The sequence below is a fragment of the Meriones unguiculatus genome, chromosome 2 (genome assembly GCF_030254825.1).
Source record: "Meriones unguiculatus strain TT.TT164.6M chromosome 2, Bangor_MerUng_6.1, whole genome shotgun sequence".
In the NCBI taxonomy this organism is placed as follows: domain Eukaryota; kingdom Metazoa; phylum Chordata; class Mammalia; order Rodentia; family Muridae; genus Meriones; species Meriones unguiculatus.
The window spans coordinates 53,483,503-53,501,007 of NC_083350.1; the positions used below are offsets into that span (position 1 = coordinate 53,483,503).

Genomic DNA, 17,505 nt, shown 5'->3' on the forward strand with positions numbered 1-17,505 from the left:
TGTACGTGCTTGTAATTATGAACTTCACTGAGCGAAGTTGGACATGCAAACTCACTCACATCTAGTTACTCTGCCTCAAGATGACAGCATCCACCACGACTTGCATTACTCATGGCCTGCAATAGTCTATGCCTGTTCTCTAACAAAAACAACTGCATCGTGGTTCTGTTTCTAGGCTCCACGAGGACACGTACAGCTCTTCAGTCTTATCCTTTCCAGCTCTGGTCCCTCAAGTTCTTGCAAGTGCATCTCCAGTTCCCAGAAGTAACCAGTGTGCTGAAGCAGACAGGACACAGTCCCTGAGTGTCGGTGCTTCCCCACTACTGCATGTGGCCATTCAGTACTGCTTAGTGGGGTGTGGCAGTCTACCATGTGAGCGCACTGCAGGTCATTCTTTCTTCTCCTCATGGGCACTTGAACGGTACCAGTCTGCAGGCTGCTATGACTAACATTCAGTGCAAGTAGCTAGTGGGCATAAGCACTCATTTCTCAGAGTTCAAATGCCAAATCACAAGTTTACCTGAAAAGAAACTGCTGTTGTGTATGTGTGTGTTTCCAATAGGCCCTCCAGCAGTGTAAGCATTTCAATATTCCAATCTGTGTGAATCTGTCTTTGAAATCTTAATCATTTGAGCAGGAGCAACAGATCTTTGTGCTTCCTGGTGATATCTTCCTTATAGAATTGTCTTTTTAATTTCTGGGCCATGTTGCAAAAAACTGGGTATTTAAACCTATCTGTTTTCTCTTGTGTGTGTTACACTCAGGGACATACTTTTGGGGAGTCAGTTCTCTTCCATATCCTTGAGGCTGCTGCTGAGCTTGATGAACTAGGCTATCGGGGCCTTGAGCTTCTGGGAAATGACTCTTCTGCCTCTGTCTCTCTTCTTGCCTTAGGAGTACTGGAACTACAGATGTCAGCAGCCCAGCATTTTCTTCTGGGCTCACCCTGCCTGTACCCACCAGTGCCTGTACCTTTACCTGATGTCCAGCTCCCCAAATTCAATATCATTATTGCTTGTGATACAAGTTCTTTATACATTTTGAAATAAGTTCTTTTGTCAAATATATGTGTAGTGTGGTAAATGATTTTCCTTAGTCAAGCATGGCCTGTTTTTTGTTTTCTTACTGAAGCCTTCTGGAAGATACATGTTTTTAATTTTGATGAAGCCTGTACTGGTTAATTTTATGTCAACTTGACACAATCTAGCGTCATCAGAGAGGAGGAAGACTCAACGGAGAAAATGCCTCCACAAGATTGGGATGTAGGTAAGCCTGCAGTGCATTTTCTTAATTAGTGACTGATGGAGGAGGGCCCAGTTCATTGTGGGTGGGCCATTCCTTGGGTTGGTGGTCCTGGTTCTATAGGAAGCGGACTAAGCAAGTCATGAGAAGCAAGTCAGTCAGTAGCACCCCTCCACGGCCTCTGCATCAGCTGCTGCCACCAGGTCCCTCCCTGTCTGCGTCGTTGCTGCCCTGACTTCTTTTGTGATGTGGAAGTGTAAGCCCAAGTTGCTTTGGTCATGGTGTTCCATCATAGCAATAGTAACCCTCACTCTGACAAGTTGATACCCAGATAGTGGGGTATTGTTCTGACCATGTTTTGGGGAGGACTGCGGAAGGACTTTGGAACCTTGTGCAAGAAAAGCCACTGGATGTTTAATGTTTGGTGAGCTGTTCTGTAGGAGCTTGGAAGATAAGAATGTTGAGGGCAGTGAAGAAGCTGGAGGCCTGGCTTATTAAGTTTCAGGGGGTAATTTAAAGACTCTATTGGGATTTGTTATTTTGAATTAAGATTCTGTGGTTCTGGTTAGCTGGGATTGAAGCCTCAGCTGTAACAGGATACTAGAATTACTAAAGCGAAGCCTTTGCTCTGCGGGAATACTTGATCCTGGTTGGCTGGGGCTGAGAAATTAGCAGTACCAGCACCACTGAGGTGACATCAGATAGTGTTTCCTGAGAGTCAGAACACCTGGTTGTTGTTATTGCAGACACAATTCCCTATCAAAAATTTATAGTATTTCTGGCACTTTATCAATTTTCCATTTTTTCAAAAGACTGTTATATTTATGTAAAGAATCTTTAACTCCAACATCTATATTGTTTGTGAAGTAGTTATCTTTTGTTTTCCTGATTACTGCTTTCTTTCTGAAAACTTGTTATGCCAATGGTATGTATATAAACAAGAAAGCCTTAAGAGGACTGCCTTCTTCTTCCAGAACTTCTTCCCACTGTTGGGTTGCTCTCTTCCATCCTACTACAAACAGTGAATGGCTTGAACCTAATTTAGTTTTCAGGTAGTTTAAATTTGATTTGGTTTCTTGCATATGTCCTTTTAGACTTAGAGTATAACCTCAAATCTGACATCTGTCTTAAGAGCCAGTGTGTTGGCACAGCAGATGCATCGCCCCGGCATCTCACTATGGTTCTCCACTAAGGCTTATTTTCTGGTGGTGTTTACCTTTTTAGCACTAAAAATCTGGCCCCTGGAGCTGAGGTTTTTAATCTGGTCCAAAAAGTTCAAAACCTGGCAAACACCTTGTGAAACTAAAGTTTCTCTCCCTGCAGCAAGTCCTAAAAGCTAGTATTATACCATTTCCCCTAACCTCCTCCTCCAAGACTCAATGTCCACAGCAAAGGCAGCCATGATCTGAGCTCTTCTCTCCTAGCTTCCAGTATGATCCCTCCCAGCAAAGCTGTCTGCTGGCGCCCAGGAAAAAGCTTGGCTTGTACTTAGTCAATGTACCCGGAGAGAAAAAGCAGCAAAAATCTCAGCCTTGATTTGCTGTTCATGATGCTGGGAACTTGGTATGCCATTTCTTTTACAATATTTTAATACGTATATTTATATAGCTATTTATATATATTTACATATATTTATGTATATATCTATATATTCTAAGCAGAGCCACAGTACCATACTTATAACTAAAAGTAAATACCCTCAATATGTGGTGCGCTCATACTTCCCTAACTCTTTATACATACATTCTCCTGGCTGTTACCCCATGGTGTTTTTCTACTTTTATAGTGCTGTCACGTTAACCAACAGCAGGATGGTATCTCTTTTGCCAGTAGGTGGTACTACTGCTTGCATTTCAGACTTCCCTAGTTTAAACTGCAGATGTGTCTTGCCTTGCTTTATGGGGCCTAGGTTAAAGGTCAGGCAACATGCTTTGACGAGATTATATGTGTCCCAAAATCTACTAAGTGTTTTTAGGGAGAAAAACCACTGCACGGCACTAACATGGAAAGCACCATGGGCTTCAAAGACATATTTTTACAAATGAGTGTAAGACAGAACAGGCTACAGTTCTGCTCTTTAAACAGCAGAGCCTGTTAAGGAAGCAATACAGGAATAACTTCACTGAAGGCTGTAATTGCTGATGTGATAAGCCCAATCCTAATGAAATACATGAATGGACTGGCAGGGATGTGTGCAGAAACAGTCAAGAACTCACTGAATCCAGGCGCACCTTAAACTCTCCGACTCCTGAAACAGACTGGGCCACGTTTAAACACACACGCAGCCTGATATCCCAGCATGGACATTTGTGTGGCTTGTATGATCCTTCTCAAAGACACTCTACTCCAGCATAGAGATTAAAGTGCAAATTAAAATGTCTCCTCCAAAGCGGTTTTTAAAAACCGCTTTTCGATTTGCTTAAGCAGTCAAACAGAAACTTAAGCTAGATTTGAGTTCTGTACTACAAATAAAATTTTTACTGTCTAAACAGGCCCTCCAGGACGAGGTCTGCAGAGTGCACCAGACCAAATATATCTGTACTTTCATCCTTGAACTCTCACAAACATGCCCTGTTCAGCAGTTTAAAGCACATTGTGCTGGAATGTGTCAAGATAACAAATGGCTTTTTTTTTTAAACCTTTAGGTAACTGACTCAGTGTTCTAAGTCACTGATATGTAGCTAGTGGTAAGAAAAACCAAGTGTTTGTGTATAGTTTACCTATTTCCAGAAGGATATAAAGTGAATATTTTGGATATGTTATTGCCAGAGAGTTTCAATGCAATTAGAATGGAAAAAAAGATCAATAGAAAAATAGCTAAGAAAGTATGAAAGGTCAAAAGTCTGAACTGTTAGAATGTTGGATCTAAAGGATAAAGCAGAGAAGAACAGTTTCTTCAGTGATATACAGCAGCTGGAAAAGAAAGGATACTCTGAAGTGATAGACTAGATAAATTAGGAAATACGTAAAGATGAGGAAGCAGAGTGCTCAGAGGAAAAGCCATGAATTAAGATGTTAAAATAGCCAAGCAACAGAAACCACACAAACACTTCCTTTTAAGGGAAGGAAGTAAAACATTTCTATTGATTCTACTCAATTTCCAATTTTATGAAGTTATTAAGCCCAGTGGAAAGTTGCCTAACTGGAGATTAAAGTAACTGAAGTTTTAATCAATTTCCTTGAAGACAGAAGGTTTTCTTCTCTACATACTAAATAATCTGTAACCTTTCTTGCTCTGGCAAACCAACTTCAGGGCTTAGAAGTGCCATGGAAAACATCACCTAGGCTTGATGACTTGTACTTTCTAAATAAGACAATGTAATATTTGAGACACACTGCAAAATAACGCTACTTTCTATGAGCTATACAGAAAACCCTCCACTAAACTGAGTGTGATGATAAAATTGGGGTCTTATTTTTAAACTTACAAACTAAAAATGAACTAGTAACGAAGGTTAGTTTATTTTCTTGCATGATTAATTTAGCACATTTACTAAGAATGTGAACTTTTTAAGAGTTAATATGTAGCCTTGAGTAAGTAAAGTGTCTTAGCTATTCCAAGTCTATAAGAGGGAATACTGAAAGTGGAGGGAATACTTAAAAGTTGTGGTCTTGATACCTTCATATTGGATGCCTCAGTTTCCAGTTTTGTAAGATGATTGGAATTATCTTCTAGCTCTTGTCGAAGATTTGAGTTCTCCATCTTCAGTGCCTCAACTTGCTTTAACAACTGATCATATGCAGCTGCAGCCATCCTTGGCTACCCTTGGACCTACAAGGTTAAAAAGGATTTTGAAATTCACTACTACAAAGGGAGTTGCTGCTTGTTTTGTTTTGAAGAGAGAGACAAAGGAAGCCAAACTCTCCAGACAGGAGGGATGATGCTTATGTGTGGATTTGGTCTCCAGACGACGTCTTCAAGCAGCAGTAGTTTCCTAAGAGGGCGGAACACGGGGGTCTAAGCTGAAGAGAAACGGTTAAAGCGAAGGCAGAGCCTCAGTCCTACTTGAGGATATTTGCATTTCCACAGGTAAGAGTTCTCTCTGGGAAGACCTTTCAAGGTTAAGGCTGCTCTAACTAGTCCTGTGTGTCCAACTTACAGAAACAACCTCGGATGAAGAGTTTGTATAAGTAATGTACTTTAGTCTCTGATTTGAACATAGTTTATCGGGTTGCAGCGCTAGAACAGGTTAATGGGACCAGAGTCCATTCTACCACTATTGTGTAGTGAAAGGCTTGTCTTAAAATGTCACCCATGCTTAAGTAGTTCTGGAGATTTGAGATGACACACAACTGCAGCCATTCTATGGCCAAAGTGGTCTCTGTTCAAACTGAGGCTAAAAGATACTTGAAAAAGGAAAGTAGATGACTTTAGAAGACGTCAAAGAAAGTAGAGAGAATAGAGGAGAAAAGAAAGAGAACAGCTCAGTAATAAGAGGTCCCTGGCATGACCAGTATATAAATGTATGGTTTCTTTAATTTTTATAGAAGTAATCCACTGGAAACATATAGATGGATGTTGTAAACTTATACAAGATCTTCAATAAATGGGAAGGCATGCCTGTACATGAAGATTCAGCATCATAAACATGCTATTTCTACCGAAATTAACTTATAACTCATATAATTCCAATGAAAATTCAACATAAGGTTTACTTTGGGTTTTGCTTTCTATAGCTACACATTAAAAAAATAACTAGCAAAAATATAAAATAACAGTGGAGTAGACCCAAGATGTATTTACACGGAAGCCCAAGCTGTCCTCATACTCCCTACACATGCCGGGCTAGCCTCCAACTTGTAGCAATCCTTGTGCATGGCATCCCAGAGCTGAGACAGCACCATACTGGCTTCCAGTAGTATAGTCCATTTTCCATTTTCTTAGCTTGAAGAGTTAAAAACATGTAAAGAAAACCTGGAGAGCTAAAGCAAAGTGTGTATGGGAACTAATTTTCTGTAGTTTCTAGTCTTAAGACTAAAGTTATTTAAATATGGGTTGTGTGTGTATGTGTGTATGTATGTAGGTACATGTGCACATGAACGTGCTGTTTTTGAGAAAGCATCTCACCACATAAACCTGGTTGTCCTATAATTTTATAGTGATCCAACTGCCTCTACCTCCCCAGTGTTGGGATTAAACATATGTGCCTCCATGAACAGCCTGAATAAAGTTTTTTAAGCTGTAATATTGACATAGAAATTAATCAATCAATCATTAGAATCCAATTTTTAAAATATGAAAGCAAAAACGCATACATAGAGTATAGGATAAAGGAAACATCTGAAATATTGCTCAGCAATTGCTGAACAAACACTTTTGCTCAGCTCTCTCCAGGTTCCCTTTACATGTAAAGCCAAACCAAAAGACAGCCACAAGGACTGCTCTGCTCCTCAAAGTGCAAACTAAGCAAAGCTGTACCAGGAACCGATGGGTTTTGTGCTAGGGACTGAACCCTGGGACTTGTGTGCTAAGGAACTAGACTCCCAGGACAGAGGCTGAAATGTCTGAAAGGCCGGCAGAAGGCCACCTAGAGTTCTCTAAAGAGGGTACTTGTTAACTAGAGATCAGAGTAGATTCAGTTCTTAGTCTACTTCAAATGGGAGAGTTTTCTTTTTTGTATAGTAGCATTACCACACTAGCATTAAAAATAATGAGGAAGTGCTGGGTAGTGATGGCACACACCTTTAATCTCAGCACTCAGGAGGCACTGGCAGGCAGATCTCTTGAGTTTGAGGTCAGCCTGGTATACAGAGCGAGTTCCAGGTCAGCTAGGCTACAGAGAAACCTTGTTTTGTTTTAAAGAAAAAAAAAAAAAAGACAAAAACTCAAAAATGAAGGATGCCAGTCATTGAGGTCTTAAATGAAGCAGTGGTTAAATATTTCCCTCATCCTTCCAGCATCTAACCAGAAGATCCAAACAGTTTACAGACACCTTCCACCAACATATTAAGAGGGAGAAAAAAAATCTCTCCAACCTTACACAAACCCTTTCAAGAACAGAGAAATACTCTTCCATACATCTACAGGGACAATGTGACAAACACGGTATGGAATTCAAAGACTATGTGAACAAAACAACATAGGCTTTTGCTATTCACAAATATTGATTCAAAAACCCTAAAGCAAGAATCAGAAAACAGAATGCACAGTAAAGAACCAAACTGAGCTTATTCTAGGAATGTAAATACTTTATTAATATCACTTATTCCATTACAATATTGACATTTTAGAAAGATGTGATTATTAACACAGGAAAAAAATTCCTGACAAATGTCAGTAGTATGTGGTAGCACATGCCTTTAATCCCAGCACTCGGTGAGGCAGAGTTCAGCCTGGTCTACAAAGGAAGTCCAGGACAACCAAGGCTACACAGGGAAACCCTGTCTTGAAAATCAAAAGTTCTTTATAAACTAGAAATAGGAGGGAAGCTGCTAAAATTTACAATAAACTTTTTGTTTTGTTTTTCAATGTTGGACATTGAACCCAGGGCTTCTGCATATTAGGCAAGAGATCTTATCGCTGAACCCTTTGTAATTCTGGCTGCTTTGTTTTTAGACTGGGTCTTGCTTTGTAAACCAGGCTGGCCTGGAGCACCCTTAGAGGAATTACTGGTGTGAGCTACCATGCCTGGTCCCACATCATTCATATCAGGCTGGGGATGGCTCAGTTGTTAAATGCTGCAATGCCAACATGAGGGTCTGAGCTGATACCCAACAGGTAAGATTTTGTTTTGTTTTGTTTGAAGGGCAACTTTTGCCTGTAATCCCAGCATGGGGGAGGCAGAGACAGGAGGACCCCTAGAACTCACCAGGCCACCCAGCCTAACCTAATCAGGGCAGTGAGAGCCTGTCTCAAAAAATAGGGTGGTTGGCCCTTGAGAAATGACACCTGACGCTGACTTTTGGCCTGCACCTCCATGACCCCAAGCACACACATACACTCCTCACACAAAGCGGCATACGGCCTCTTTACAGCCTCTTTATAACAAAACAAAGCTCAGGTGTCTACCCACTATTGCTACTTTTTACTACAGCCTAGAGGTCTTAGAATAATAACAGGAAAAGAAAGAAACAAATCTTAAATGTAAAAATATAACAACATTGTCAGATTCAAAATTAATATGTTAATTTTAACAAAGGACTCAATTTCTCCCTCACCGTAGCTTTCTCTAACAACCACTGCAGACCTTACCCACTGTCTTTCCGCTCTCTGCTTCACAGCCAGTGACATTTACTCTTGCCTTCTTTTCCTACCCCTCCTTTCTTACTTCCTGAAAATGGCTATGTATGTTGTCTGGACCTAATGTGATACACTCTCAGGTGGCCATCACAGTTAAATTATGAGAAAGCAGAGGTGGCAAACCTTTTCTTTTTTGGGGATGACAAGGTCTCACTATGTAGCCCTGGCTAGTTTAACCTCCCTATGTAGCCCAAACTAAGCTCACAATCACTGAGCTCCTTCTGCCTCTGCCTCCCACATGCTGGGCTTAAAGGCCTGTGCCACCACACCAAGCTACACATATTCTCTGTAAGGGAAAACAACCAATATTATAAGCGTTTGTAGGCCAACATGATTCCTGTCACACCTTCTGGTCTTTGTGGTACAAAAGCATTCTCATAAACACAAAAATGGGAAGGCATGACTATCCTAGAAATAAAGCCAATTTATAAAAACTGGTAGCAGTTTGCAAAACCCTGGCATCTTTTCTGGCTTTCAAATACCCAAAGGTAGTCCACATAACTTCAAAGGCTAATGAAAAATTTCCAAGATTAATAATTACTTTTAAATAATAAGAGGTAACCTTTTATGCCAAAACAGTGAACTACAAAGTCTCATCTCAAACTACATGATTTCTTTAACAGTCACTGAATTTCCTTATCTTCTATTTGGTTGCTCCTCTCTTGAGATTCTTAAGTTCACATTTTCAAAAATGTTACCATTTTAATAGAATCCTAGGAGACAGAAAATTCCCAACACTAGTTAAGAATAAAGCATGAATGAATGGTGTTTATTTCAGGAATTAAAGATTGGTCACCATTACAAGAACCTGTTGTAGTTGAACTACTTCAACTATTATCAGAGCAGTCTCGAACTAGAAATTCCATTTTCATATTCACTCTTATAGAACTGTCTACCAAATAAGTACAGTAGTCTTCTATGCAGGAAATCAACTATATTCATAATATTAAAGCATTTCTTTTTCACTGAACAGAAATATAGTTATAATCTAACTGTACTTTTACTGTATTAATTTGGGAGACTTAAATTTCTATTATACTAAGTCACAGCGTGTCTCAGGACAGTGAAATTTCCTAGATTCTCTCACAAGAGAGGACATTCGCTTTTCATAGCAATTTGTTCTCTTTTCCCAATTTGAGTTTCTATGAATAAAATAACACCAAATCACACATGTCCTTTGTGATTTGGACATGCAGCTAACCTTTTCATATTATCAATACTGCAAATTTTAGGTTTTTTAGCAGATCTATCACATATATAACTGTAAAACTGTAAGTAAAGACACATTTCACCTCTCGTTTCCGAATATTTACATCTCATTTCTTTTTGTCATGTTATTAGCTTGAAACTGCAAAATGTATAAATCATCTCATTCCTGATTTTAACAGGAATCCTTTATAAGCTTGACATTTAAAATTCTTACTCTTAGATTTCATAATAAATATTTAAGCATATTTAGGGACTTTTCTTCCATATAAATGTTTTCTAAGAAGTGGCTGAATATTTTTCTTTTTGAAAGTGCATGTTTTTCTAATGTTGGGTCATCCTCCATTTCTACTTGTTCATTCTTTATTTTGAATTTTCAGCATTTCAGTAAGTTTTTTTAAAATGAAAAACTAGTGTGTGCGTGTGTGTGTGTTTTTCCTTTTGAGACCATACTATGTAGTTCTGGCTAGCCGGCAGTAGCTATGTCAACCAGGCTGGTCTTGAACTCACAGACATCTTCTTGACTCTGCTTTCTAACAGCTGGGCAGAAAGGCATGTGCCACCACACCTGGCAATTTTCACAGTGCTTCAAGATAAGATTTTGAATGAAGATTATGCTATCTCCATAAAAGGAAGTGGTGCGTGTCTCATGTTTTAATGTGATCTGGAATAGTTTGAATACTATCCTGTGAAAGCCAGCTAGGATTCAAATTACAAAGTTCCCTCTGCAAAAGAAGAACCTTCAAACCGCTTATAAATTTCTTCAGTTGCTAAGTCTTCATGTTAATTTTTACCAATGTGTTTCCTCTAGTTGGCTAAGTATATTGTCAGCATAGTATGTATTCTATTATTTTTAAAATCTTGGTCCTTTTTTCTCACTCTTGTTTGTCTAGTCTTTTGTTCCTTTAAACTTTGTAGAGTTTTTTATCTTTCTTTAATCTTTACAATTGGTGTTAAATATCTTTTACTAATTATAGCCTTGTATTTTCTATTTTTTCTTCTTATAATTAAAATGAGCATTTACTTCCTTTTATTAACATGTTTCTATGTTGGTTTCCTTGACAATGTAACTGTTAAGGGTACCTGGTGTTTTTTTGTTGTTTTGTTTTGTTTTTGACTATACAGTCTTAAATCTAAGAGCCCTCCTTATTTCTAGGAAACTCACGATTTCCTTTTTATCTAGGGCAGTGGTTCTGAACCTTCCTAACACTGTGGCTTTTTTTTTTTTTTACTTTGTTACATTTCTTTAATGAAAATGCTTTCAAGTGTAAGAAAGTCAAGAGAATATATACGCTGTGGCCCTTTAATGAAGTTCCTCAACACCCATAAAGTTATTTTTGTTGCTACTTCATAATTAATTTTGCTACTGTTAGGAACCATAATGTAAATATCTGTTTTCTGATGGCTGTAGGCGACCCCTGTAAAGGATCATCTGACTCACAGGCTAAGAACTGCTGATCTAGATGACACTGCAAGGATTTTCTCAACTTGGAGGTGTGAATGGCTCCAATCTGTTATCATCTCTGACATATGGCTATGAGAATGGCTGGAGACTGTGAAACTACTAGCATTAACTTTGTAAACGTTTGCTTACTCAGGAACATGTCTAATTCTCATGATTCATCGACCTAAAAATTTTTTTTAAGAGTATATAAAATTCTGAAACTTCTATACCTTGTTTCCCAGCTATGGCATATTATTTAAATTCTCTATACATGCCCTTATGTGTCTGATATGTATGTGAAATCGAGAGTATATGCCATATTCTATGAATGTGTTGTGTTAAATCCGTTATCCCCTTTGAGCCTTACAACTACCTTGAAGTAGGTATGACTCTTCTTTTTAAGAGTTAAGAAAAAAGAGGTGTCCAAATGGCAATTAACTCCCAATAACTCAGACCAAAAGGCTAGGTCAGGGGTCAAATCCATAGTAATGTCCAATGCTCACATTCCTCAAGAGCAAGCTCTAACTTCTGTCTCTTTCACCCGGTAACACCTTCCAGACTTACCTTCTACTAGTTTCCAAAATAACTCCCCCCTTAGTCTCTCTTCAGTATATTATGCATATGGTTCTGTATCTCTGTAGTGTGTGCGCGTGTGTGCATGTCTTTTAACTTTCTCTTGTTGAGTGCCATGCTGTTTTATCTTCTGCTTTGTTGTAATATATCTTATTCTTTTAAGCCTTCCTGACACCTCTAGTCAACAATGCGTATTTTTGCTGAATGAGCAGGAAGCATGATAAACTTTGGCCTAATAATGCTCTATTTTACTTTGACATGTTCTGTCTCTCCAGCTTGTGCGCGCGCATGCACACACACACACACATCTTTAGGAGAGGTCTGCATGTGATATATAGCTTCTGTAATTCCATAAAATGTTCCTAATGATAGTCACATAGAAGGTAAACGCATGAGAAAAAGAAGAGAAATTATCTGCACTATCAGTTACAGAAGCAAACAGAAAAATAAGACAAACTGAGAAAAACAAAAGATAATCTTCCACTTAAGAATAATATAATGGATTCCTCTCTGTGGCTACATCATGGAATCAACTAACATTTGATAAATTCTTACCCATACACTACCACTCCAATATTGTAAGCGGGTGTTAATGACATAAGAATTTTTTTTTTCCTATCAAAAGTAGTTAGCCCCAGAAGCGTCCTCCCTTCCACTTTGGGCCGATAGCGCCAATCATGCCAGACTGTTAGGTCAAGCTCCCATCACTGGGATGAGATGCAGTTTCCATCTAAGTCAGGGATAAGCCCGGGGCTGGTTTCTACTCTTAGACTATGCTGCCTAGCAGGGGTTTTGGTACTAGTACCTACCCTTGTTGCAAAAAAGAGAAATCACCTTGCAGAACTATGTTTGTGTGTTCTTTTGTATGTTTCTGACTTTTGTTTCCAACAGTGGGTTGGACTGTGTTTGAGTCACAGGAACCTATAAATTTGAACCTTTTGCAGGTAGGGTATTAGTAATAAAGCTAAGACACTGTATTAAAGTAGGACCTAAGTCAAAGATTGGTGCAATTCAAGGCCATGTGAATAAACAAACACAAAGACACATAGTAGGAATATTACATAACAATGAAAACAGACCCTTGGAGAGGTAGCTGCAAGCTAATGAATGCCAGCAAGCATCAAAAATTAAGAAAGAAAAAAGTCTTCCTTGGAGTCTTCAGTAAGACTTCACCTTGCCAATATACTGGTTTTGGATTTCTAGCCTCCAGAATACTAAAATCACAAATTTCTCAAGTTCTAAACCACCAGTTTGTGATAACTTGTTATAACAGCTCTGGGAAAATAATATAAAAGCTAAGCTAATATATTCCCTGTTCTGAAATCACTTGGAACCTGGGGGCAGGAGGCTCATCCCGGAAAAGGGTAAACAAGATCACTCCACAAACCTATCGGGCTGTGTTTGCCACACGCCGGTCTCTTGGCTCGCAGCCTCCGCACACCGCTTCATCCAGCAGCGCACTGCAGACACCAGCATAAACATGAGAGGATAGTATTCCAGGAGAGGAAGGCAACAGGCCTGGCAGAAAGGAAGATATTCCAAAGGGTACCTGTGTCTTTGAATCTGACTATCAAACTACTGAAATGGGACCCTCAAAGAAATAAAAAAATTCCCAAGATTCTCATGCTGGAAAAAGGAAAAGGCCTCAGCCAGAGGGGAACTTGTTTCCTGGCAAAAGAGTTTACAGTTGTAAAAACCTTTCAGATTACAGAATGAGACTGAAGTCCAGACTAGGGTGCCACCTTGATGGTGGTGGTCACATATCCTGACCAGAGCTGCTGAGACATACACATCCTAGGTCCTCTATTTGAGCTTTGATCTTACTTCAGGACAGCAAGGTGAGACTGGCGGCTGGAAGGTGGGGGGACGGACGGACTATGTATCTGTCTCTCTTCCCAATGTGGCCGGACTGAGTAAATCTGCTTCCCACTTTTAATTTGGCTTTCAATTGCTGAGGATGGGTGACAAGAGCTGACTTGGGGTACAGATTGTGACCCCCAAGTTCAATAACAAGAATGCCATGATCAAAGTTCAGAAGTTGAAAAAAAAGATACATATACACGAACACATGATTACTAAATTACAGTATGGGAGGAATCAAGAAAACAATGAAGACAGAGATAGAAACACCACTGTGGCCTGATGGTTAGACAGTATGAGGAGGCTGGGGTTTATTGGAGAGTCCATAAAAGGTGCTGCAACAAGTGTAAAGGCATAAAGAATGACTTCTTTTCTGTTTCTAGCACAGGCTAAGACCTAAGTAACTAACACAGAGATAAACATTTAACTGATGATAAAGCCATAATAGAAAACCTATTTCAATGTTACAATTACACCTTAAATGAAAATTTGAATTTAATCTCACCTCAAATGTAATACTCATTCACAGAAGAATTAAATTCTGTGTCAAGACACATGTGGTAAACTAAATGGTGACCCAAGAAGCTATCCATGCTGTGATCTCCCAAGCCCACGCATGCATGGCTTTCCTTGGCCACAGGGACTTTGCAGAGGTGATTGTAACTATGTAGCAAAACCAATGTTACCATCTATGTTCTTAGAAAGGAAGACAAAAGGTCTGTCTGACAACAGAAGCAAAGGGTCAGACTCAGAGGGAAATGAACTATGCTGCCAATGGTGAAGAAAGGGAATGAAAGAGGCACCAGAGGGGGTGGGGGGCAAAGAAATGAATCTTCTCTGCAGCTTTTAAAGGCAGAGTTTCTGAAGTGTTTCTTCCTTCTGGTCCAATGAAAACTATGCCAACTTCTGACCTCCAAGAACAGGCAATAGTATGTATTTGTTTTAGACCATGAAGCTAAGCTTCATGTAGCTTAGCTGTAGAGGTGTATGTGGCTCAGCTGGCACACACACAAAGCCCTGGGTTTGATCCCAGCACCACCTAGAACTGGGCACACACCTAATCCAGGAGAAGAGGCTGATGATTACTAACAACTCACAGCCATCCCCAGCTGCATACAGAGTTCAAGGTTAACCCATGCTATTCAAGACCCTGTCTCAAAAACCAACCAATCCCACCCACCCAATTTGTGGTAATTTTTACAACAGTAACAGAAAGCAATGCCAATATGGTGACCATTTTTCTTAGGGCTAAATTCCAGTGACATGGTCACCTCTGCAACGACCTTCAAATGTTTATACAAATTCTCTGACTCTACTCCTTTAAGAGGCCTAATTCACCTTTTTTGTAGGCTAGACTACATGGCTCTTAATAAAGGAAAGACAACAGAAGTGATGGTGTACAGATTCGGAGACCAGGTCATGTTTCTTTTTTCCTCTTTTGTGCTGTGTTCATTGGGAGAAAGCCAGCTGCCATGTCATGAAGACATTGAAGCAGTCCCATGGAGATCTACAAACCAAGCAACTGAGACTGCTTGCCAGTAGCCATTTGGGAGACAGGCTATGTGAGTGAGCCATCTTGGAACCAGCTTCAGTTCTAGTCAAGACCCGATGACTGCCAAGATGACCAAAATCTCGATTGCATCTTCCTGAGAAATTGGAGTTTTCTCACACAAACAAGATGTTCCTGAATTCCTGCTTCCTGCAAACAATAAATGCTTATAATCAAAGCTATGATGTCATTTCCAGCCATTAAGTTTGATGTGATTTGTTACACAGTCACACATGACCAAGACAACAAGTGGACAGGCATGAACAGGTGCGCACCACTGCAGTCTGTGTCAGAGGACTTTAGCAGTGAGAACCCTACAGCCTCCACTAGAGTGAAAATGAATACGGGATGCTAAACAACTGTGTTAGCACTACAAAAATCAATGGACAGAAGATAAAGTGGATAGGTCTTAAAACAGCAGTGAGTCAAACATCCGGGTAACTGTACACAAAGGACCTGAAAGCAGAGACAACAGTTCTCAGTACACATGTGATCACAGTATTACTCATGACAAAATGGAGGTATTCTTTGAGAGGTGGATGAATAAACAAAAAGTAGTATGCATTTAACAGAATATTATTTAGCCTTCAAGAGGAAAGAAACTGAAACAGAAGAAACTAAAATATGTTATAACTTAAATGATAGCTGAAGACATGCTAAAATTAAGCCAGTCACAGAAGACAAATATAGGAGTCTTTTTTGGATGAAGTTCCTACAACAGGCAAACTCATAGAGGTATAAAGTAGTATGCTGGTTGCTAGGTATCAAGGGACAAGAGAAACAGGGCTTTAATTTTCTCAGAGTTTCCACAAGTTCTGGAGATGATGGTGGTTGTAGATGCACAATGCATTCAACACCGGGGAACTGTACACTTAAAAATGCTCATGGCCCCATGGCAGAGGCTACTTTACCACGAAGGCTGTGGGGTTTGATCTCCAGCACTGTAAAACCAAGACACACTTGAAAGGAAGAATTGAAGGAGAAGGTGAGAATAAAGAGAAAGTTCTCCTGATATAACACGTCACCTGTACCAAAACAACTGGGGGTCCCTGCATTATCCAAAAACAAACTGAATATGTAGCTGTCTGCTAGGACTAAACGATCTAGAAATCATCCCACTCAACCTTCAAGATGTTCATAACCTAGCTGTGATTTCAGCAGATCTTACCAAAAAGCACAGAACCTCAAAGCACAATCCCCCTTTTCCTGAAAATCAGAAGATATTTCACATTATATAAACCTTTAAAAAGGTGCCCAGGGCTAACCAAAGCATTCAGTGTTCAATGTGCATTCCAATTTCACACAGTTTATTCTTAGTCTCATAAAGGTTGGTTCCCAGGTTTTCTCTGGTTCTTCAGCACCTTTCTGAGGTTTGGCATGTGGCTGACATGCTAATAATATGTACCGAGCTTATTTCCTCATAGTGTTGCTTGTCTCTCTAAATCAAGTCAAGTGCTATCACATTTCTGGTGCTTTGTAGATAGGTTTCACCTGGACTCATCCTTCCAAAGGGAAGTGGGATTAGAGTTGCAAAGCACTTAAACAGGTAAAACTGTAATATTAGTTACATTGTGTAAAATCACTGAAAGAGAAAAATAGCAAAACAAAAATCTACATTGTAATTCATGCAAACAAAATCATGAATAGCCTTGATTTAGTTCATAAAACATACTTTTGCATATTTAACTTATAAATTTCTAAATAGGTCACATAATTCTCGATATAGCAATTAACAATAAATAATTTTAAAGACCACAAAAGCTCAGTGAAATGTTGAATGTTACACCATAAACAGTGATCTTTTCTTAATTTAATCTTCTATTTCTTACTTAACCTGAAAAACATTACAATCTAATATTGTAGAAATGTTTAAAGATTTATTTAAAATATATTATTTAAAATATATTAATTAATGGGGCTGCCAAGATGGTTCAGGGGGTAAAGGTACTTGCCATCAAGCCTGATAATCTGAGTTTAATCCCTGGAAACCACAAGGCAGGAGGGGAGAACCACGGCCATGTGATACTGTCACATGGTAAACTGTCATGTGAGACACACACACACACACACACACACACACACACACACAATAAATAAATGTAATTTCAAGCTATCAAATCTTTTATAAATCACTTTTATAGTTAAAAATTCAGCACACAGTGGTGGTGCACACCTTTAATTCCAGTGCTTGGGAGGCAGAGGCAGGTGGATCTCAGTGAGTTCAAGGCCAGCCTGGTCTACAGAATGAGTTCTAGGATAGCCAAGGTACACAGAGAAATCCTATCTTGAAAAACAAAACACTCAAAGTCATGTATGCAGGGGTTTTTGCCCACTAGAATGACAATGCTTTTCAAATCACTTGTTATACACTATTTCGTATGCTGTACACAT

At 39.3% G+C, this 17,505-nt stretch overlaps 1 protein-coding gene across 19 annotated transcripts in view; it reads right to left on the reverse strand.

The window, feature by feature from the left end:
* Nucleotides 1–17,505, reverse strand: part of Apc (APC regulator of WNT signaling pathway) — a 98,376-nt gene that overhangs the window by 54,009 nt on the left and 26,862 nt on the right. For 8 of the 19 annotated variants that reach the window (XM_060377478.1, XM_060377477.1, XM_060377494.1 and 5 more), the window contains one exon: nt 4,862–5,014. The exons of the other annotated variants lie outside the window; for them this stretch is intronic. In XM_060377478.1, coding sequence (XP_060233461.1) covers nt 4,862–4,996 — 135 coding nt within the window. In that variant the 5' untranslated portion in view covers nt 4,997–5,014. Of the gene's footprint in view, nt 1–4,861; nt 5,015–17,505 lie in introns of those variants that run through there. 19 annotated transcript variants of the gene reach the window in all.